At 44.5% G+C, this 24,604-nt stretch overlaps 1 protein-coding gene and 1 long non-coding RNA gene across 2 annotated transcripts; one reads left to right on the top strand and one right to left on the bottom strand.

Moving 5' to 3' along the window:
- LOC119808313 lies at positions 1-23,240 on the top strand. The gene is made up of 4 exons (XR_005284418.1): positions 1-60; positions 3,293-3,488; positions 17,265-17,342; positions 19,444-23,240. It is a non-coding gene; the product is annotated as an uncharacterized LOC119808313 (long non-coding RNA).
- LOC119808312 (coiled-coil domain-containing protein 12-like) lies at positions 5,418-5,942 on the bottom strand. Its single transcript, XM_038320750.1, has one exon. It carries the CDS (start codon positions 5,913-5,915, stop codon positions 5,418-5,420), a length of 498 nt encoding a protein of 165 aa, XP_038176678.1. The 5' UTR covers positions 5,916-5,942.
- Positions 23,241-24,604: the final 1,364 nt, after the last annotated feature.

Below are 24,604 nucleotides of genomic sequence, written 5' to 3' on the forward strand. Positions count from 1 at the left end.
GGAAGGCAGAGTCAGAGAGAAGCCATGCAGCCCCGTTGGAGCCAGACAGAACTTTACTGGGTAAGCCACAGCCACGTGGAGATACACAGATTAATGGAGATGGGTTAAATTAATATGTAAGAGATAGCCAATAAGAAGATAAAGCTAATGGGCCAAGCAGTGATTTAATTAATACAGTTTCTGTGTGATTATTTCAGGGCTGAACAGCCAGGAACAAACAAGTGGCCCTCTGCTACTAAAAATTGTAGCTTTGAACAAGTGAAAATGTGAAGGTTAACTTTGGAAAGCAAGTTTAAGACATTTTTTCCTTAAAAATGCATTAGAAACAATGACCATTATATACTAAACTGTAAACCAGTACCTTTATTTTTTTTTGTTTTATTTTATTTTCTATTTGATCATACTGAGCTAGAGACCTTATTCTTCAGTTTATCTTACTACAGCTTAAAACAATTTCTTAACCATTTCTGATTGATCCATGACATTCCCTTTTACTGCTTAATAACGCGGTGGTTGAATAGATTTGGGGGTGGGTGAGACACTGAACCCTGAGTCTCTTCTTACACCAGGGCTTCTAGTGTAAGCTCATGTATGCAGGAAGACAGAAGGGGTTTTCTCTCGTGCTTCCTGTATTTGAGCAGATCACAAAGTTACATTGCTGTTTTTGTAAAATGTTCTAAATTTAGTCACATTGTGAACTGAGGCCCAGAGACTATGATAGGTATAATCATCATCACCTACCCCTTTCTAGAAGCTTCCTTTCATGGAGAGGGAGTGCATTATCTTTACAAAGGAACCAAAGTACTCAAGGCCTTTTACGGATGGTCAGGAAAGCTTTTAAGGGGAAGCCTGCTAAGACTGATGGAGGTAGCATTGCAGCAGGATCTTGCAGAGAGGAAGAAAGTGAACCTGAACTGCAATAAGATGAGCGTGACTGAGGTTTATAGTCAAGGAACTGAGTGAAGGTCAGTGGTTGGAAAATTAAAATGAAATATCAGGGGCCAATAGCTACTGTGTAACAAGACCTGATAGAGTAAGAAGGCATGTTGTGAAATGTACTTTTAAAATGTCATAGTTACTTTGCATTCTGCCTAATATATATAATTTGAGCTGGAAAAATGGTTCAATAGCTAGAACTCTGATCCCATCAGCATAGGGACTTGACTTTGAACCCCGGCACCCACATAAGAAAGGCTAAGCATGGTATTGGCTACCTATAATCTTAGTAGACAAAAGCTTGTGCCAGGAAGAATTCTTAGGCCTTCTTGTCCGGGTATTCTTGCTGAATGGGTAGACTCCAGGCTCAGTGAAAGTCAACACACACACCACACACACACACACACACACACACACACACACACACATACACACACATGCAAACACACATGAACACACATACACATGACTGATAATATAAAGGAGCATAATATTCATGGTGTCTATCATCTAAGACAATGGTAATCCAATACACAGCACACTTCAGGGGTTGCGGGGTCATGAGGATTGGATAATATGGATGATTCTCATGACTAAGAATTTTCTTCTCAGGTCAAGGCATATTTGATTTTGTCAGCTATGTGCTAGACTACCAAAGACACCAAAGTAATTCTAGATTTCAAATAGTTCCTTGAAGGTACTTAGGCACCTTACACCTTTTAGTGAGTGGAGCCCATCACTGTGAAGCATGAATCAGGATGAGTGGAAGAGCAGAGAGATGGAATTGGTACAAGTTACCTCGCACTGCGTGCAGACTAGAGTTTACCCAGACGATGGCATGATGTTCAAATCCTCACAAAGGTCTGTCCCCAAAGAGGAAATAGCCTCTAAAGTTCCCATGACTTTCCAAGGCCACAGGCTAAGTCCAACTGTGATCCCCAAAGCAGTGTGAAAAGGAGGGCTACCTTCAGACAGGTAACTCCAAGACAGTCTATGTCCCCAGACTTTGCTGAGAGGACCACCTGGTTCACAGACCATCAGAGCCAAGGTGAAACCAGAGCAAAGGGAACCGCAGAAGAGGAGAAACAGTGTGATAACTCAGGGATTCCACTGAACCAAACACCAGGAAGTTGGGTGCACTGTAAGCTTGGATGGCCACCAAAGGAAGAACAGGAAGCCAGCAATCTCCAAGGAGAATGTCTTCAAGATGGAGCGAAATAGAATCCAAGGCATAAATAGAGTGACTAAGAGCCTGGATGAGATCACTGATCGGGCCTCACAGAGAGAAAGCACATATTTCTCCTCCCACAGAGAGAAAGGCGAGCCAATCAAACAGTATAGGGAAAACAAGGCATCTACTGTAACAACAGAAATACAGCAGAGTCATAGCCCAGATAGGAAGTAAGCAAAAACCTGGCATGGCTCAAAGTCATCCGTGCGTGGCATGAGGAACGCCTTCCCTTGGATCATGGGAATATTTGCTTTATAGTCACACAGGTTCTAAATCAGACCCACAGAGATAGACGTGAAAGCTTAGCATCATCACGGTTTGCAGTGCAGACTACTGAAATGTCAAAAAGTGCATACATGTTGTTTACTAATTTTAAGCCTTTAAGACAAAACTGGGATTTCAATGGTTTTATAGCGTAGGATCTAATGCCGAGCTTTCAGTACAGTTGGCAGGAGAAGTGATGAGAACTGGAGCGGCTACTTTTCAACAGAAAGCCTAGACCTATCTCTGGGCTGAAGAGATGGCATAGCCCTTAAGAATACAGATTTCTCGTCCATGGCCCTGAGCTTGTTTCCCAGCCACCACTGCACGTAGTGCAGAACTGCCTGTAACTCCAAAGAGTTTGACACTGCTAGCCTATGTGTGCAGCATCACTTACAAGGCCCTCAGGTGTGAGCATGGACACACACACACACAATTAAAACTAAAATAGAAAAGATAAATGTCTTTCTTATGTCACAAATACCAATTACATCTACAATTTTTTTCATTAACCATTCCATCACAACAGATGGTGACTTTCTAAGTGAAGTCTTATATATAGTCTTATATATAACGTTATATAGTCTTATAACGTTTATATTAAATAAAAGCTAAGATGCTTCTATAAGAACTCAAAAAAAAAACTCTTTAGAGGAACCTAAATAGGCAAGGACAAACAGCAGAAGTTTAAGTTACTAAGGTTATCCCATAGAGTAGTTAAAATTAGACCTCTCTGCACACAGCGGGGGGGCCCTAGATAGCCATGGCTTATCTGTGCTAGAAAGCAGTCCAGAGAAGAGCAGACACATTTGACATGCAGTTTATACTCACCTAGATTTGTTTTATTTTATTTTCCTTCCCCAGGAGCTGTTCTTCACATGTTAACTTCATTGTTTGTAACAGCTATTGCCGTGACTGTATCTAATCTGCCTCCTGGACAGCAGGGAAAGGAAGAGAAGGTGCCCCTTGAGAAGCTTGGAGACACGTTCCTAGAAGCCAGCACAGGGCTTTGATGCTTGAGGGCTGTTGGTCACGTGCCACAATGTAGTTGAGGGAGAAGGTAAGACAAGCACCCATTCTCTAAGTCTAAATTCAAAATGACAGTCCTCGGTTCTTTGGGATGGTATCTGGAGACTTACTAGGCATGGGATGTGAAGGGAACCAGAGACAGTATACGGTAATTGACACTCCCAACTCTTCTAGGACCAATTCAGTGGCGTAGGCTGATAACTGAAGAAGTGAAAAATCTGGAGGCAGCCCCAGGGGGAAAAATGAAACTAAAAGGAGCATTTATTTGATACATAAAATTGGGGATGGAAAAAAAGCAAGATATGAACTCTTTTTAGCTCGCGCGCGCGCGCACACACACACCACACACACACACACACACACACACACACACACACACACACGAGAACTTACATACAAAACAAAGTGATGCCAATGAAAAGGGAATGAAGGCTGATCAGTACCATCCACAGCTCAAAGTCAGACGAGGAGCAATAGGACCTGTGCTTTTGGGGGTGGAAGAGAAGAAAGGAGGTGGCTAATGCGGGTTCTGGGGTCGTATACATTTGCCTCCTAGTATGGCTTCCATATTTCATCCCTCCATTCCCTTTATGAAAACTGTTCAGCTTGTGAATATCTGATTATCTATATCTTTCTCCAACGTGCAAGGAATGTGAGCCATCTGTCCACAGGGTCGGAGAGCACAGCCTTAACCTATCGTAAACTCTCCAGGGCAGGCTCGTTTGCCCTGAGACTCAAATGGCACACATCCTCCGGCATGCCCGTTCTGATCAGATGCCCACACCCATAGAAACATGGACATTGAAGTCACACGAGTAGCAGTTGCTGAGTCTCAAAACAGGCATGCAGAAATGTATCAACTTTGTGGTCGGCTTTTCCTTCTCCGCCATCCTCATTTCTCCATTCAACAGCCATTCAACTCTCAGCCTAGGGTTACCGATACTGTTTTCTGTTGCTAACGTTAGTAGGTCGCACTGAGTTTTGAAGAGCTGGGGTAGTGTGCATTCGCACTGATGTGACTCTACCTGGCCCTGTACACGGCTTCTGCCTGGCCCTGTACACGGATCCTTTGAAATTCCTTTGTTGGTGTGGAGGTTGAAGAACTCTACATTGTTTCTTGAATTTGTAGCATCTCCTAGAAAGACTGAATGCCCCTGCCTTTGTTCACTGTCTTCTTTGTTCTCTTCAATGTTTTTAAATCATTTTTCTATTTCCTCTCCGTCTCCCTCCAAGTCTGCTTACAGAATCTCTGTTTATGAACGGCTTTTTCATCTCTCTTAAGTACTGACCCTGTCATTCACTTTTGGCTTCTTGAGGTTTTTCACCAAATTCATACAAATTTTGCCCCTTTCTACAGACTTATTTTTATTGTTTTTAACATGGTAAGCGTATGTGTGGGCTGTGCATATGAGTGCAGGTGCCCTTGAAAGCCAGAGGGGGCATCAAATCCCTTGGAGATGGACTTACAGGCTGTTGTGAGCTATCTGACTTTGGTGCTGGGAGCCAAACTCAAGAGCTCTGCAAGAGCCCTGTGCACTCGGAGCCTCTCTCTAGACCCCATTCCTTTAGTCTGTGTTAAGTTCTCTGACAATTCTACACAATACTTTCTGATCACATTCACTCCTTATCCCGACTCCTTGTACATCCATGCCTCTCCTTCCCTACCCACCCAACTTTTTGTCCTCTTTTTTTTTGGGGGGGGGGAAGTTTACTTGTCTCTATTTCCAGAAGTTAAAAAAAAAAGCTCAATGTACACACATATGTACAGACCTCAGCTCTGACACACTCATGGTGGTGGACACCCTGGGGACAAGCTGGCCTCATCTCACAGAGGTTGAGACTTGACCGGGCTAGCTTAGTTCTTGAGACCTGGAAGTGCTGGCCAGCCTAAGCCCACCCCTGGATAAGACCATCTTCCTGCAGGACATGGGTGCTGGGCAGATGGGACATGGAGAACACCTCAGTCAGAGTCACAGGCCTCTTGTCCGGAGGTAGCGTCCACTGCAGAAGCCAGGCTGTCTTCTTGGCCTTTGAGCCTTTCATGGATCAGCTCTGCAATGGCTCTCTGGGTCTGCTTTTCTAGCCTTTCCAGCTTCTTGGTCACATCTCTCTTGAGATCCCAATCAGGTTTCCGGGGTGCCAGGTTGGCCAGATCCACTTCCTCAATGACAGGCTCTGGCTTGGCAGCCTCTAGCTGCTCCTTCACCTTCTCTTCCACTGCAACTGGTTTGGCCTGGGGGACCCTCCTCCTCTTCAGGTCCTCATCCTCCAGGACATAGTTGCAAAGCCTGAGACCCCTGTGCTTCCCATCTTCTTCCTCTTCTCGGAGCTGCTTGGTCTGTGGCTCCCCACCTTCCCTGTCTTTGCGCCCGGTTTTCTCCCAGAGGGCCTTCAGCCATTCTTTCCACAGTAGCGCCTCCTCTTCGAGGCGGCCCACACCAGCGGCAGCAGCGGCCATCTTAGCCGGGGCCCTGCCTTTTCTCCCTTCTTTTTAATTTTTAAGCCCATCAGGTATAGTATATATATCCTGATGATATACTCTTGTGTGTATGTTCTTACCCACCAAGGACCGCACCCTTAGAGAAAACCAACCCTCCCCTTTCCATTAGCCATCACCTACTATTAGGTAGGAGTGGGACTTCAGAACCTCCTCCTCTCTCCATGCTGGGGTTCTGTCTGTTCCAAGTCTGCAAAGGTCTTGTGTATGCTGTCACAACTGCTGGGCACTCATGCGTGCAACTGCTCTACTGAAAACAGTTTTGTTACAGCTGCCCAGCAAGAGGCATAGACAGATGAAGAGATTTTTTTTCCCTAATTATGAACAAGCATCTGAGTGAATAGAAACTTCTTGACTCCCACAAGGCGCAGAAGTGGCATCGCCAACGGCGCAGAGATTACCCATGGATCTGACTCAGAGGAGCAAGCTCAAAGGAGCAACACAGGTCTATGTCCCACATGGCTGTGGAATCCAGCAAGTCTCTCTGGTCTGCTGACTTCTGAAACCTGAGGAAGTCCACGCCCAGCCAGGAAAGGCCTGATTCAAAAACACTGAATCCCCCCTCCCCCACAGAGTTATAGTCACCCTCACAGTTGCCCCCACAAGCTGGACCATCGCTTTTATCAGAAGCAAATGTGACTGACGGGACAAACACATGCTTGTCTTTAAATGGCCTCTTACAGATTCAACTAGTTTACAATAGTGAGAGAAACCTCATTTCTGTACACAGTCCTGGATTTGTATTGTATCTGTAAATTGCTTCCAAGGTGAGGTCATATCACCGGTCTCCCAGGCATACAGAACGCATGATTGCACTCAGAATCCAAGATTTACAAAGGCAAGAAGGGACCATTGTCCAGTGAAGACAAAGCAAGTGAGTTATCAAGCCAGACTGTGACCCAGTCCCAGGCTACCTCTAGACAATAAACTTTCAATTTCCCTTTCTGCGACCTACAGAAAAAGCATCACTAAATACATTGTCCTTACGTCTAGGGATTTGAAAACAGGATGAGGAGGTGTCTCTTCTACATTGTTTCTTGTTGTAGCGATTCCATTTGAATACTCCACACTACCGAACTGCCTGTTCACGGCTGTGGATGGATAACCTGGAGTCACCAGATCTGCAGTACCACGGGCCTTTAACTTGGAATGGCTTTAGTTTCCAGAATACACTGATGGCCCTTTTCCCTTTGGATTTTATATTTACCTTTAGTGTCCTTCAACTGAAAAGCTGCATACTGAAGACAGGAGCCTAAGCTCCTGTAAGCCAATAAAGATTTATTTAGGGAAAGACATAACACTAAAAACAGATTCATTCATCCTTAAACTGTTCATCTGGGCTGATGTCACTGGCAATTACAGAAGGACGAAACATGAAACCAAGGCAAGCTGTGCTTTGCTTGAATGTGCAGGATCTGACTACAGAATTGTTTCCCCCAGTTGGCTTGCTATGATGTTCTACGACCTTCTTCTTAGACAGACTATTTGAACTCAATATTCAAGCAGACCTATTAGGTTCCCCCGGCCTTTCGACAGAGCACTTGCGAGGCAGACAACAGCGAACAAAGAGTGACCGTTCAGGTCAGTCTGTGCTGTACTGGGCCGTTTCACAGAAGTAAATTTTGGTGAATGTGGCTTTGATATGGACACAATGGCAGAATCCAAAGGGTCCTGGTTATGGAGTCCTATTAGCAAAGATCAATAGACAAAGGAATCCGCCATGAGCATGAGATTTCAGTTAGGCTAGCCATGGTTAAGATATGGCAGCTGTAGCAAAAGTTATTTTTTATACAAAAATGAAAAAAAAAATTGAGGTAAGAAACTCATTATACAAGATACAATCCTTTTGGAAAGGAAAGTATTATTTAACACATTTCCCCATGTGACACGGCTCCAGATTGTAAAATGACTTTTCTGTGTTGGAGTTCACTCAAATCACATCTTGGGTACAATGTGCTTTACAGATCTGATGCTAAAAATACCCCATTGTGCTTGGAACTTAAAACCAACTAGTCTACTAGGGAGGGGTGCGGAGTGTCGCAAGTCTCTGTCTACTTCTCCCAGGTGAGTAGTTACACGTCCACCCTTGATCAGCTCTCCCATATTAACCACAGGACTTCTTGACAAGCCAGGAAAATTACTGCAGCACGATCTCACTTAGTGGATCAGACTTAGTGGAGTCACACTGACCTCACTGGCTAAGCCTGCATGGTGGCACTTCTGAGAAGGTATTTCTCCATGCTAGAAGATTTCTGTGGCTCAATGCACCCCATATATGATCTGGAACCTACCAAGCAGTTACAGAAAACCACACTAGAATCAAAGGAGCACCATAACACTGTCAAACAGCCCTTTTTTGGTCACGAGCCTAGCCTTTAACAACTGAGCCATCTCTCCAGCCCAAACAGCCTCTTTTTATGGAGTAAAATGAGTTGAAGGATTTGGGAAGCTATGGTTTTATTGGGAGGTCTTTTCCTTTCTCAGAATCTTATTTGTTATTTCACGATGATTTAAGGATAAGGTCTTCCAGTCTTCCTCTGTGACAGTTTGAACACCATATAGTCATGGAGTATAAGTAGGTATGGCATATATCGTGGGCTCACGAAATACCTCTCTTGGGCTCCCACATTCCCACCTACCCCACCCCCCCTTCCCTCGTTCTCTCCACTGGTCAGTTTAAGATCCATGTCCCAGCGCCTTTTGCCCTCTGCCAGCGTGGCAAGGGAGACACAGAAACTTGGACAGCACTAAGCTGTTAGGCAGCGAGATTATTATTTTTTTTCTTACAGCAGTTAGTCTGCTGTGACGAATGCCTCAGGAACTGCTGTCTCTGGACCAACTGAATATCTGACTTTCCTCCTGTGCCAGCAGTTGGCATGGATCACTTGACGACGTGGGCAGAAAGGAGGCATTTTCCCTCACAGTTTCAGGGACAGAGTTATTGTAAAGGAGAAAGCAAAGAGAATTGTTTTTTAATGTTTTAATTCATTAGTTCATTCCGAGCTGAAACCAACAGAGGTTTTAATTTTTCCTAACAGGAAAGCCTTCTTAAGGGCTAGAACCAACTGAACATGATTTCTAAGCCAAAGGTGGCATGCTGTGACTTCGGTTGATACTAATGAGCACATGACTGCCTCAAAGTGGGACTTCATGATCGTATGTGTGCAGAGACCTGGAGTTTTATTGGGAGAATTGACCATAGTTTATTAACCCCTCCTGTCCATAAGAAGGCAGGTGCTCACTTCATACATGATGTCTTCACTTTTATTACCTATGACATCCCAAACACCTTACCTCCAAATAATATCATATTAGAGCCCACCCATGTCAGGGTGGGAGATGCCCACATTAAGTTTAGAGAAGTTAATATCTAAACAAGCAGTAACATCATCAGATAAAGATTCAGAGTCACAATAATGTTAGATCAGGGGCAGAGATCACAAGCCAGATAGGACTGACTGCAAAGCCACTAAAAAGCAAGTTGCTGAGCAAAGCTAATGCTGGCCATGCAACTTGCTACAAGCCATTTTGTCGCATGTCATCAGTTAAGCAGAACTCCCAATAGCTCGCCAACAGCTTTTGTAGATTTGGTTAAATGAGGTCATGACCTTAGAACAAGGTTTAAAGAATAAGGTTTTCCATGTCTTCTGTATCTCGAAGGCAAACTCCGCAGATGGCCAGGACTCTTACCTAAAATGCATAGTATTTGCATAGGGCCTACACACAGCCTCCAGTAAACCTTAAAGCATGCCCACAGTGTCAGTGGCCCCAGTACGATGCAAATGCCAGCAGTGCTTACATTGTGACATTTGATGAGCAGTGACTAAGAACATGTCTATCTGGGTCCAATATGGACGCTGGGGTTTGGTTTCCCCAGAGAGTGCACACCTGCTGCTGGTGAGGTCTGTCAGTGGGGAGCTCATGAACTCCAGTTCATATGGAGATTGGCCATTCAGGGAGGAAGGGGTCATCTTCTGTGCTCTGAATACAATACAAATAGCCTAGTTAAGAAGATTAAAAGGCAAAAGGCACAGCCGTGTTTTCCTAGACCTGCACAACCAGCCGCACACTGCTATTTAGTTTGGAAACACAGAATAATATAGCATGTATTTGATAAACACAGCGTGGGCTCCTCACAGCCCCACCTGGCCCACATTTCACTGATTGTTTTGCCTCGATCACAGCAAAGGCTTTGACCAGACAGCTGTGACCTTCTGACAGGTGCCATTTCTGGTCCTTCCCTGAGCTTTATGCCATGCAGAAAAAGTTAATCTGTTTTTAAAAAAACATGTCAGGAAGTAAAGAACACATTCAAAGAGGTAACCTCAAGTCCAGAAGGCCTTTGCTGGCAGACGATGAAGATTCCAAATGGCACACCGGTGATGATTAACAGTAAGTTCTTAGAAAATAACCACACAATGAACAAAATAGACATTGAGGAAACCTGCAAATCTGCGTCCAAAAGTCTGGTAATCATTCACCCTCTTAGTTACTTGTCGGGCTGAAGGCATGACGGCGCTGCAGAATTTGCTAGTGTGATATGACGCCTTTGGAATGCTAGCCCAGCATGGCTACCGTGCAAGTGACAGCGACACCTGTATTGCGCTTTCTTAACTGCTTCTTAGAATCCAGCCATGGTTTCTGAGTGAGCAGGATGTTTTGGCTCCACCAGTTTCAGCTCTGAATACATTCTGACCTGCTGTGCTTGCGGGAGCCAGCAGTCAGCACGCCAGATGGCCTTGACTAATCTGCTGTTGTTCCAAATGCACCTATTTATAACTCCCACGGAATCTTGGACCTAGTCCCTGCGTGAAAGATCAACCAAGAGTAATTGAATGAAAAGCTTGTCAAAGCTGCAGGTTATTCATGCAAACGGCACCTAAAGCGGGATCTCGTACAACCTGGAAATCAATTAGTGAAATCCGGAGCCTTTCCCGGATGGTGAGCAGTACAACCTAGGAGAGAGCAATGCCAGGGCGAGCAAGCTGTCTGGGAGACAGAGAAGGCATCCTGACGCCGACAGAGAGCTTTGACAATACTGCGATCCCAAACTACTCTCTATTTTTTTCGTAGAGTAGCTGTGACGGGAATATAAATTATCAGTTTTCTATTCAATATATAACAACATTAGCAGCAAAAAAGTAAATAACAGTGAAAATGGACTGAAAAATAATCAAAACAATAAAATCCATGAGTCATTTCTACTAATAAACCATTGGCAGAATTCAGTCTTTGTTACCAGAAATTCTGAGCTTAATAGAAATATCAGCCCACACACAAAAATGCATGCCGCAAAAGCTGTGACCTATCAGGACATTTTAGAAACCAAAGCAATCAATAAATAAAATATTTATTGCAAAAACTTACAAGAAGAAGAATGGATTCTAACAAAAATTAAGATGGAAAATATTGGGAACGGGTTGAATGACGTGCAGAGAACACAGATTAAGAATTAAAATGACTTAATGGAATTTGTTCTGGAATATGCCATTTTAATGAAAATTAAATGATTTTGTTGTAGAGTTGGATAGTTTTAGTCAAAATGTTTACCTTTGAAACATCCTAGGTGTTCAATCACATACACTACAATGAACCCTGAGTGAAGAGGGAAGGCAAAGAGAGAGAGCCAGTCTGCAGTAGCTAGAGTTTCCTCTGGCCTTATCCTCCCCTTCACGGAACAAATGTACCCAAGCCTGCCAGTCTCTCATCCTTGATTCCACCCATCAGGAAAGACAGGGGATTCTGCTCCCAGGACATCTTCCCAGTGAACACTCTACTCTCTTTCCTTGGTGTGGCAATTGCTACTTATTTCTTCAAAAGTAAATGTCATCATGCCATCATCCTGCGCAGAAACATTTGGCCTCAGCTTCTAACCTGACAGATTAACTGGTACCAGACTAGACCCCCTCAGCATGGAGGAGGCAGAGTGCTTCTAAGGGGAGTTCAGACATTGGTCAAGGAGGGTGACTGGTCTGCGCGAGAGCAGGTATCCATGAAGGCAACTGAACTCCCCCCTCCCATTCCTCCCCTCAGCCCCCAGCCCCCATGCCCTCCCCACCCCCACCCACCCTTGTGAGGAACAGCTCTTTCCTGTCCACAGGCAGCAGAAGGGGTGTATACATCTCAGTTCCGGTAACCTTGGGGAGTCAGAGATAGAAGTGGAAAGCCACTGACAGTGGGGAAAAACTGCTGGACCAGTGCTGGGGAGATGGCAAATCGACAAGAGAGAGGCTGCCTCCATCTGTCACAAGCTTCCCTGAAAAATCTACACTGCCAATAGAATGGGTGAGATCCACTCAGGTGTGTCCCGATGACTCTCTGAGAAGGGACCCAAGTCTTATTGTGAGCAGTTGAAGTTCCTGACAACATGTAAGTAAGTGATCTTTTTAACAACCTGGCATTCAGATGAACCACAGGGAATTCTCATCTCAAAAGTCAAGACCAGGGGCTGGAGAGGTGCTTAAAGGTTAGGGGCACTTTCTGCTCTTGCATAGGACCCAAGTTCAATTCCCAGCACCACATGACCGCTTACAACCACCTGTAACTCCAGATCTAAGAAATCTGGTGCTCCGTTTCCAGCCTCTGCTGGCAGTAGCATGCGTGCACATGGTACACAGGCATCCATGGAGGCAAAACACTCATACAACTAAAATAAAAATAAATCTTAAAAAAACAAACCTCAAGACTATATTCTAGATTAGAGGAATCATCAGATACAACCTGACAAAGGCTAAAATTAAATTTGATACAGCTAAGAAGGGGTGACTCATAAGTGAACCAAATATCTTTTTTCTTATTTATGTATTTGCCTATTAGTTTGATATTTCATTTGTGTATATGTCTGTGTGTGGGTGTGTGTGTGTGTGTGTGTGTGTGTGTTGTGCACATGCACGCACACGGAAATCAGAGGCCATCTTGTGGAGGTCAGTTCTCTCCTTTTACCATGTAGGTTCCACGGGAATCAAACTTGGGTCTTCAGCCTTGAAGACAAGTAGCTTTATTCTCCAAGCCATCTTGGCAGCTCCTGACGCTCTAGTTTCTGATCTTTGCTTCAGACACATTTTTATGCACACATTCACACATATAACAACACCACCATCACCACCCTCACAACTTCCATTCTCTACAACTATTTCCAAAATGTTTAGAGCACTCTCTGTCTCCTAGTTCTCTTGTTTCAGTAAGGACCCTCCTGGTCCCCTTTCTTTCCCCCCGGGATTGCATACTGCATTTCTTTTTCTATTTTACTGGTCCTTTAACAAATTATCACATACTTAGAGACAATATCAGTGTGCAGGCCCAATTCTATGGGTCAAAATTCCAGATAATGGATGCTGATCTTCTTACCAAGATTGTACCCAAGGTCCCACTGGCTAGGCTCTTATCTGGAGCCTCCTGAGGAGAAGAGCCCCTGGATGGTCAGATGTTGCAAGACTCCAATCTTTGTGTTGCAGGGTTGAGCTCCCAGTCTCTTCCTGGCTCTCAGTAGGGAGGCTCTCTTGGCTCCAGGAGGTGATCCCTGCCCCAGCCACCTCCATCTTCAAACCAATGGCAGCAGATGGAGCCCTGCCCGTGTCTGCTCAGGTCTGGCATCTCCCTGTCTTATCTCGCATGATGAGAAACGTTAAGCTGTCTATGGGATGGAAGAAGGCCCACCCCAGTCATCCCGCACAATCCCTCTATCTCCAGGTCCATAAACTTCTTCCATCTGTCACCTTTCCCCCTTCTGTGTGATGAAACATGTTTATAGTTCCACAACCTCAGCATGGGTGCCTCCTTGGGGAGCCATTCTGTCTGCTGCACATAATATTCATGACGTAGAGTCTTTCTGACACCAGTAGAACATAGCCGCCTGCTGGTGGTCCCCTCCCTCTGCCTTGTGGCTTCACAAGTTGGCCCCACTGGGGTTGCTAGCTACACATGGAATTTGGAGAGGAGGCGATTTCTGTTTAGGAAAAGCGGGAAACAAATCCACCTTCTAGTTTCATTTGAAAGGAAAAGTTACTTCTAATCACATCATCTCATCACATGGGGAAAATATTTAGCCTGGTGTCTAGATGTCTTTCTAGAAGTTGATATTAGCCTCTTCTTGTGGTCAGGAAAGGAATGGGTGGGGGAGGGAAGAGAGAGGGGGGGTTCTCAAGGTTTAGATGACGAAAATGGAGCAACTGAGTTCATCAATTGCTGACCAAGTACACACATAATTTCTCCTTCTAACCAAGATACTTCACTTAGCACTTACTGGATGGCCATCCTGTAGGAGGCACTGAGCCTGGCATGAGCTCCCAAGCCTGTAGTGTTATGTAGACCCAATGAATCTATATTTATCATCCAGAAGCAAGCTTTCTTGAGCTCCAGAGCTATAACCACCCAACAACTTGGCATCTAAGGCAGGGACTGCTGTATTTGCACTGTCTTCGAAGAGGTTGGTACTGTCCCCCAGGACAGTAAGGAAATAAAAGCTTGGAATAATTCATTCCTGCCTTAGAATTCAGTCTACCCTCATGAACCCTGTGATGACTATTCTTGATTGTCAGCTTGACTATCTCAGGAATGACCTATAACCCAGAAATGGAGGACCCACTTACCATCCGGATCTTGAGGCAAGAAGACAATATGCCTTTAATCAAGACCTTGAGGAGGGAAGACACACTGGAACACCCCTTTAACTCCAAAATGGAGGCTGGAGGATACACCTTTAACCTGGACCACACCTTCTGCTGGAAACCTATATTGGGCCAGTGGAAGAAGGAAGGGTTTGTTCTTCCCTTGTTTGCCCTCGCCTGTCAACACATCCATTTCTTCACTGGCATGGGAGCCTACATCTTTGGAATTCCAGCATATACTGAAGACTGGGACATCCAGTCTCAAGGGACTGAGAAGCCACTAAATTCTTGGACTTTCCATCACAACTAGTCATTGTTGGACTATAGCTTGTAAATCATTTCAATAATTTCATGTGTGTGTGTGTGTGTGTGTGTGTGTGTGTGTGTGTGTGTGTGTGTGTAAGATTCATTCTATAAGTTCTGTGACTCTAGAGAGCCCGGACTAATACAGAACCCAAAGTTATTCTCTGGTTACAAAATCATACATGAAAATACAGATGGACCATTTTTGAAGCCTTGAATGCCGAGCAACATAATTCTGAATACTTTTATAAGCAGTCAGGGCAAGAGCAATGGGAGGATGCAGCCAGGGCTTGGTCTACTTTTTATTTTTTATTTTTTTTGGCTCTTTATAAACTAGCTTCATGCAAAGTCAATTCTAACATCCGACTTATTGTCCACCCTTCCTGCTTTGTCTCTGTGTTTTGGTTTGGTTTTGGTTTTGGTTTTTTTTCCTTCAGAATTCAAATGGTATGGAAAAATGCCTGCTGTGCTCTGGTCTGAAGCTGCAAAACACAGCTGTGGCTCAGCCAGCATATGTACATGTGAAATTTCATCTTGCATTGTTGATAAGTAGCGTCTCTTTACTTCTAAGCAAGTACAAGTTCAGTAATGTGCACACAGACCTGGTATTATTACATTTTTTTGTTAGTGTGAGGTTGGCTTTGGGTTTTTTGTTTATTTGTTTTCCTTTGCCTCAGCTGCCTGTCTCATCTGGCCAACATTAGGGACAATTCTGCCATCTTCCTTCTGTGGAAGTCAAAGTTACTTGAACCACATCCCTACCATCTTCTCCTTTCTGGTTTACGAAACTCCCAGGCCACACAGCTTACTTGTAATGCCTCCATGCCATCTTCCGGGTTCTTCCTAGCTAAACATTCACAGCCTCCTCCAGTATCAGAGTCAGCATGACTCAGATCTGAAGAATTGGAAAGCCAGAGGCAGAATTCTTCTGCTGATGCTGCTCTGCATTATTAGATCATCTCTCCCGGGGACATTTCCATCATCTCCTTCCCTCTCTTGAGATGCCCTGGTCCTCCTTAGCTTCTCCATTCAAATCCAACTATGTCAATTTGGTTCACCAAGCCAGGGCCTGTGTATGCTTCCTTGTCTGTGCTCATGGACCCCTAGAAGCTGACATAAACTGGGACAAATGCTAAGTTTCAGATATCATTCCCCTACAAAGGCAGGAGGTGAATATCTGTATATTCTTGTCCTGTCAGTAGGATCTCTCCTAGGAAACAGCAGCTAGGTTAGACTACAGGTACAGTTGATGACATCACCACCAGTGCTGTGTTTAAATATGATACTCTCAGTATTTACACTAACTTTTGGGAAACAGAAAAATTTAAACACATGTACTAGTAGAAGCCTAAACTTAACACCCATCCCTTCTTGTTTCAACAAAAGGAAACCAAAGGCATAACGCCTAACTCTAATAGTCTGTGTATCTAATGCATGAGATTTAGAAAGCCATAACTATAAGACCACCAAATCTAAGTGAATCCCTTGGTGCTATCAGTGATGTATTATTGTCCAGATTCTCTTCGGACAATTTAAGGATACCTTGAATATAAGTCTGATATAAATATAACAATAAATAATATGCCAACACATTGAAGCCAGATCTACACCACCCCTCCAAATCCAGGTAATTTATCTAATTGATCATATGTCAAGTGGTAGAATCTACAGAATATCTTTTTAAATTTTTTTTATTACATTTGTTTGTTTGGTGTGTGCTTGTGTGTATGATGACTCGCACGTACCACAGCAAGCCCGTGGAGGTCAGAGGACAACTGGCCGGGATCACCTTCCCCTCCTGAGCCATCTCACTCACTGGCCACTGAAATCATCAGTATTTCAAAGTCCCACTACAAAGCAAAAGGTTCAGAGTTCCAAAGATGCCAGCATAGCTCCAGAGTCAATCCACGTAGAGAGCCTGTAGGTGAGGTGTGTTCTGCTTTTTGGTTGTTTAGGTTATTTTAGTTGGCTGATCACTTTAATAGAAAGAAGGCAGCATCAGAACATATAGAGCAAGGCCAATAGAAAGAAGCCATACTGGCCAGAATGAAGCAGTTCCATGATTTTAATGGAATTAGGAACGGCCAGTAAAAGAAGCAAGTTCAAGTTAGGGGTAAGGGGAATTAAATATTGTTTTCTAAAATACAGGCTGTAAATGGCTCACACTTCAAAAAGATGAATTAAACTCATGAAAGTGTTTTATCTGACTATTTCAATAATTCATGCAAGGAGCAAGAAGCACTTACTGTGTGTTGTGGGTTAATGCAGTCCTAAGTGCCCAGGACACAGCAGAGAACTGCACAAACAGGAAGGCTGCTCCCAGGGAGCCAGCATCCTCTGTGTCATCTAGCTGCAAAACAGTAGCCCACATGCTCAAGCGTTTGCCTTTCTTCCTTCCCAGTGCTTGGATCTCCACACCACAGGACAATGTTCTACCATGATGTTGCGTCATCAACTATTGAAAATTGGTTTGCGGAAGGTATGTCTTCCTAAATGGAGCCACCAGCACGCTTCCTGTTTTTCACTCTGCATACCAGGTTCAAATCCATCATAGCATCTGAGTTTGGGGCACTTCCTTGTAAAGCTGTCTGACTGTGGCCTCAATAGATTCAATGACTCGATATTTGTTGTAGGAGACTGCTTGTTCATTTCCTGGCTGCCCAGGTTCCCAAAATAACCACACAGAAACTATTAATTAAATCATTGCTTCACCAATAACTATAGCATGGTCCTGGCAAGCTCTTATATATTAAATTAACCCATTTCTATCATTTTATATTTTACCATGAAGCTCGTGGCCTACTGGCAAGGTTCTGTCCAGCGTCTATCTCTCGCCAGGCTACGTGGCATCTCTCTGATTCTGCCTTCTCCCAGCATTCAGTTTAGTTTTCCCCACCTACCTATAGTCTGCCCTGCGCAGGCCCAAGACAGTTCCTTTATTAACCAATGGTATTCACAGCATACAGAAGGGAACCCCACATCAAATACTGCTGTTCATTATTGATCATCCATATTTTGGAAGAAATGATGTTTATATTTGTAACATCGTGATGTTTAAATACTAATTTGTACAAGATAAATAAGGAAAGTAATAATGTTGAAAGGATCAGCAATAGTCTGTAGTACCTTTGAAGTCAGAATCTCCTAGAGAGAAAGACCCAGGAGCCTCTTCCCAAGGTCATGGGATGAGTACTGTATTTAGGACAACAATGCAAAGGGAAAGCACAAGTAGAGATAGCATCGTAGAAACATACAGAATGTAGACACACCCTCGATGGCAACAGAGAGATGGGCGTTGAATTTATAGAGTTGTTTTGAATATATTAAAACTTGCTAGAAAGCAGGTTGCTGATGACGTTGGCAGACATGTCTTGTAGCTTCACCAAAGTCTCGCGATTCCTATAAGACATCACAAACAACGTCTATGTCTACTTTATTTCAGCTGACCATAATTTAGACACCAGTAAGATCAAAATATAATTTCATACAGCTTCTTTGCACCATTAATGCTTTGGGGGTCAAAAAGCCCAATTATCACCAAAGAGTAGGAGACTGTTTCAAGAGCTGTCTTACAAGACATCCTGGAGAATGACATAGCTCATAAAAGCTGTTCTCCACACAGAAATGCTCCTGCTATGCCCAGAAAACCAACTAGAAGACTGAATCTTATATGTAAAAGCAAAGGGCCTTTATTCTTACTCAAGTTCAAACTCGGACTCTCAGTGTGTCTAACAGATTGGCATTGGTGTGATCAGAGAACCCCCCAGCTCATTTGGGGTTGGGTTTTTATAATAGGAAAGATTGGGGTGAGGGATTTCTAAGGTTCAGGACCCTTGGTTGGCTGACAATTGTCTAGGGGTGTCCTGGTGAAGAGTGATGGGTGTGTGCTGGCAGGTGACCCTATCTACAATGGTTGGAACATTAGGAATTTCCTTTGGATGGTCTGTTCCCAGGTGGTGCCTGGGTAGTCTCAGTTTGTGGTCTTATCAGAACCAGGTATTGCCTTAGGGTAAACTACTGAACCTCTGGCCTCTGTTGAGCTTGTCATAGCTGGGTACTACAGTTCCAGCCTCATAGCTTAGTGAATCATGAGGGTCCTCACATCAGAAGGAATGGAAGCATTTCCAAGCCAAATGGAATTCTGAAGTTACAGTTCTTATCTCCTCCACAAGATGCAACACTTCTTGAAGCATCCAGGAAAGCCAGTAGTTATCCTCTCCTGGTAACCTCTTGAGTATTTAATGGGAATTCAGGACTGGATCCTTCCTCCTGCTTACTAACCAAAAACACTGCCTCTGGTAATGACAGCAGTCACTCCTCATTCACCGCCCCCCAGAAGCCTAGCTGAGCAGGGTCCTCCCCGAAGAATACAGGGCATACTTGAAACTGGTGTTCTCAGTGATCTTGTGATACAAACCTCTGAACAGAACTGACTGAGCCTAACGCTCCACTTAACATCTCAAGTCTCTCAGCTCCTGGACCATTTACCCAATCCAACCCCCTTTCAAAGTTTTCTGGGAAACCCCATGTGTGCACTTTGTGTGTCTCCCTTCGTGTACACTCCTGTTCATGTTCTGCAGGTATGCTTCCATTTCAACACATTCTGCTTGGACACGAGAGATGAAGTCCACTTCCCAAATTGTAAGCATGGTTTGAGGAATGTTTGAGCAACCTATATATAAACTTACACTAAACAGGAAATTCTGCGATTTGATCAAAAGCATGCATTCGCCCATTTTAGCAAGATGATGCCTGCTGTTTCAAATGACTGCAGACAAACGTCGGAGCTGGACACCTCCTCCTCCGTCAGCCAAGTCTACCCTGTTTCTGGGTCTCTACACCCTACAGAGGAAGCACCCATCTCTCCCTTCTCCGTTCTACTACTGCTGACCTAGAATCTGCTTCTGTACAGTTGCCACAAACTACACGTCTGCTCTATTCTCTCTGAAACTAGGGCAACCTGTGGAAAACCCAAATCTGAGCGCGTTGTTCCTCTTCTTGAAATGAGAGCATTGTTCCACAGGCAAACTTCTCCACGTGGCACGAGACTCTGAGATGTGGCCTATTTACATCTCAAGCTCATGTCCCAAGCTACTTCCGACAAAACCATGAGCAATAACAGCCTGGTTGTCATTCTCAACCCGCTCTGGGATCTTAACACCATGACCTTTCAACAGCCTTTTGGTCTGCACCCTTCTACTGCTTTGGTCAGCTCTCTTCAACCTGGGGCAACAGTGAAAGGCCACACTATAAAATAAGGGCTCGCCTGGCCCCTGCTACTGCTCCAGTACTGTGCGCTTTCCCTTTGGGGCTGTGCTTCCAGCCACCAAGCTCCATCCCTACAGGAGCAGTATCTGAGGAAGGCACAAGAACAAAGGAACATCAGACAACACGTTCGGGGCTCTCAAAGACAGCTTCCAGCATTTATAGACTCGGATCTACCATGTCGTTCAGGAATAAGGAGCCTTTCCAGGATCCTGGCCTGCCCGCCCCACTCTCTGAAGCCCTAGCTTGCCTCTCTACAACAGCAGGCATGTTACTTCACCTTCCATGGGAACTCTCAGCACCCACCCTTCAGACTCAGAGCAAAGAACTCACCCTTCTCAGCTCCAACGCCAGATTCCCCCACCCTAAACTCTTATCCCCAAATTAGCTTCATTTTACCATAATTTATAGTGAGGATGTCCATGTCTCTGAGATTGCCTGATTGTCATCCAGAAGACTGTGGTCCTAAATAACTTCCCCTCCAAAAAAAGAAAGTGAAAGCTATGTCTGATGAGTACACTCTGAGTTTGCCATTTCCTCAGAGTAGGGCAGAAGAAAGGCTAATCTGAACCATTTCTGGAGTTCCCAGCTAGAATTAGTAGGAAGCAGCCATGCATGCTGGACCTTTGGCCCTGAAGCACTGTGACCAGACATCTCAATGAGAAGTCACATGAGCACAGAATGCAGAGGCTTGCTTTCTGCAAGGGCAACCCTTAACCAACCTGGATCCCAGTGCTCATGCCTAGGAGCTGGCTTCTTCCACTTGCAAATTATTTGTCTTTTTAAAGAGCCGTGTGCTTTCACCCTTTGCCACGGGCTTTGGAAAATGTTATCTTCTATGTGGTCACCAGGATCCCTCTCTCATGTCCTTGTCACCTCCACAGAGAGTTCAGATGAGACACAAAGAACATAGCATAGGGGGTTGATAGGTGGAGTAACTATGGAGAAAAGCAAAACACTCTCTCTTGGGGTGTGCACGGATGGTAGCCATAGGGACTATATAGTCTCCTCCTCTGTCTTAGATAGCATTGTTATCATTTCTAGTGTCTCTACAGCAGGCAGCTTTTCCTGGGGGAACATTTTTTTTTTATCCAGGTGATTGACAGCCCTGTGGGAATTAGCTCTTACAGGTGGGGGCAATGACATATCCCTTTTTTTTTTAATCAGGGAGTTTCTAGCAGACAATCGTCTTGGTCTTGTGAGGCTTAGGGCTCCTGGAGCCAGTTTAGATAAACATCGGCGGCAGATCTTCCAGGCAGCTCAGGATGTCGTGTCTCCTCCAAGGGACAGAGACATGACTCATGTTCTGTAGCACAGTTAATAAAAACTCAGGGATAGATACTGGGGTTCAACCTGAAGACCAGAAAAACAAAGAACATCCAGCTACTGGCTCTGACCTCAACCTCAGTCAGAAAATAGCGATCCCACCTCCAGGAAACCTCAGAATAAAACGGAGATCGAGAGATGTCTCCTTCCATCTCATAATCCCCTCTAGTTCTGAGATTAAGGGCGTTCACCACAACTGCCTGGTTTCTATGGCAAGCTAGTGCAGTTATTGGGATTAAAGGTGTGTGTCATTGTGGCTACTGGGATTAAAGGTGTGTGTCGTTGCTGCCTGGTCTGTAAGGCTGGCCAGTGTGGCTGCTTTACTTTCCTGATCTTCAGGAAGGTTTAACTTATTAAAATACAATGAAATGCCACTACAAGGCTCCATTCTTCCAATCAGTAACTAAAGCCCTGTAGTTCTAGTCTTCGGTCTACAAGCTATAGATACTGCTGAAAACAGCCCATCCCTATGTCCCTCAGGCCTGTTACTAAATAACTAGCTGCCTAACAATAGGTTCAAGGTCACCATGACTTTATTCTTCCAAGGAGAAATGGCATACTCTTTCACCTTTGTGGAAGTGACATGATTCTGTGCTCAGAACACATCCCCAACCCCAGTAAGACTGAGCACTGTTGGGTTTGGGATATTCCCAGATTCCTCCTGCTGCCTAGCTGCTCCCAGACTTCAAGTACTTGGGTTTCTTTCCACCCTTGAAGATGGTGAAGAAGCTGGGTAATTCCTAATTGTAAGGCCTTCCTGAGTGCTGTTCTCCCTGATACACACCTCTCCATCCCAGCACACACACCCCAAACCTAGCAACGTCCTATTCTTCAAGGGCTGCTAGGTTACCTTTTGATAGCTGTCCACCGGTATGTCCAGCGGCCAGTCAACTTTCTATTTCTGTCATCAACACCTGGAGTTGAGAACTGACTGGGAAGAAAATGGCTATTTTGGCTCACAACTTGAGTTCATGGTTGTTTGGTTCCATTGAGGGGGATCTGGGATAAGTTTGGGCATCATAGCAGGGAGCACAGGGTGATATGAAGTTCCCCGCATGCACTTCAAGGCTGCTGAGAATCAAAGAGGAAAATAAGAAGGGGTTTGGGTCTGATGATGATGAGGCTTCCATTAAGTCTAAGTCCTTAAGGGTTCTACCACTGCCCAATAGCGCCACAAGCTGGCAGTGGAATATTAAACACATAACCTTTGAAAGACATTCTAGACCCAAATTGCAAACCAAGCAAGGCTAGGACCTCCCCTTGGAAAGTTTTCACTGTGGGGCTGGAGAGGTGGTTCCCTGGTTATGAGCATATATTGCCCTTGCAGATGAACCAAGTTCTGTTTCCAGCACCCCATCAGACAGAGGACAACCCGTGCATCTGTCTATATGTGATACAGGTGATGTTGCTCTTTTCTAAACCCCATGGTGCAGAAACCACACTGCTCTCATTTGCCCAGGACACTGTTCATTAATTCACATCTTTTAATTAAAGAATATTTCCCAAACAAAAGATTATTCATCCCTGGAGCTAAACTCTGTAGATCTTGATAGGGCAATAGGAGAGACGAGTTTTGGAGGCAGGGAGAAAAATGTCTGGGTGGCTAAGAACACTTGTTGCTCTTCCAGAGGACTCAACTAAGATTGGGTTGCTAAATACCATCTGTCACTCCAGCTACAGGGGATCTGATGTCTTCTTCTGGGTTACTTGGGCATCTCTTTTGCCTATGGTGTGTCCCTGTATATAAGCAGGCTTCTTCTTCTCCCAAATGTACCATCAACCCATGCTTTATGAGTCTGTTTTATTTATTTATTTATTCATTCATTTATTCAGTAGCACTTGAAGCTAATCATCTTGATGATGACACAGAAAGCATTCGCCCTAATTTCACAGCCGCAGAATACCACCCCTGAGTCTTGTGAGCCTGTCATTCCTGAAATGATCCTCCCCACTGGGCTTAAGGCATTGTATCTTGGTTTTGGAATTCAGCTCCACTCCAACAATACAGGAAAGTCGGGATGTGAACAGAACAGCCTGCATAGCTGATTTCTCAGTCTGTCTGTAGCAGTCTGACATAACTGGAAAGTAAAATATTAGACTTTGTCTGGGAGATGCATGCCTGGGGTCCAGAAGATGAGGGGAAGAAAAGGCAAAGTGACTGCCGGGCTAGGGTAGCTGTATTTGCACAGCTGCTTCCTTGCCTGCCTGAAAATGGCCCCAGGCAACCTCCATGTTCCTGACTGACAGGCACACGAGCCTTGTCGGGGAAGTCACCAAGACCTTGATCCCTACAGAAAAGTAACACCTTCTAATCCCAGTTTGCATACAGAGCCTTCCACAGGAGTTCAGAATGCCATATCTCTGTCCCATATGATCAGTGTTCAAAACAGACCTGCATCCTGGTGCCAGGATTTGTGTGATGCACACAAGCCAGGCAGGTTGGCTCAAGACTTCTGGCTATCTCATAGATCTATAGCAGAGTCTAAAGGTGAAGGATGCTTTAGAAGGAAGATTATGGTCAGATGGGGCCTAAAGGGACACATGATTTCTTGGTTCAGTTTGCCTTCTCAGCCTTTAACTCAGAGAATTCAATATCAGTAGTAGAAAATATTACTTGTGTGTGTGTGTGTGTGTGCCATGCATATTTGTATGTTGTTTGTGTTTGTGTGTTATGCATGTGTGCTTATATGTATGTGTGTTTATGTGTGTGTCATGCATGTGTGCTTATATATATATATATATATATATATATATATATATATATATATGTTGTGTGTAAGTGTGTTATGCATGTGTCCTTTGAATCCACATGCTGGCATGGATGCATATGGAAGCCAGTTCTTGAGCTTGGAACAGCTTCATCAGTCCCTTCTTCACTTCATTCCAGACTCTGGTTATCCCTCTGACCCTCACCATTTTGCCTAGATTGGCTGGCTAACAAGTCTCCTGGCCCCACCCGTTTCAGCTCTCCAGCACTGAGATTGCTGGCACATCAGAGTACACCTGGCTTTTACATGGGTGTTTGGAATAAATTCAAGTCCTCATGCTTGTCTAGCAAGCACTTGACATACTAAGTCATCTTCCCAACCAGGAGTATTTTTTTAAAAAGAGCATACCCCTCCTTTGGCTCTCCAGAGTAATTGAATTCTG

The sequence above is a fragment of the Arvicola amphibius genome, chromosome 2, assembly GCF_903992535.2.
Source record: "Arvicola amphibius chromosome 2, mArvAmp1.2, whole genome shotgun sequence".
Taxonomy (NCBI): Eukaryota; Metazoa; Chordata; class Mammalia; order Rodentia; family Cricetidae; genus Arvicola; species Arvicola amphibius.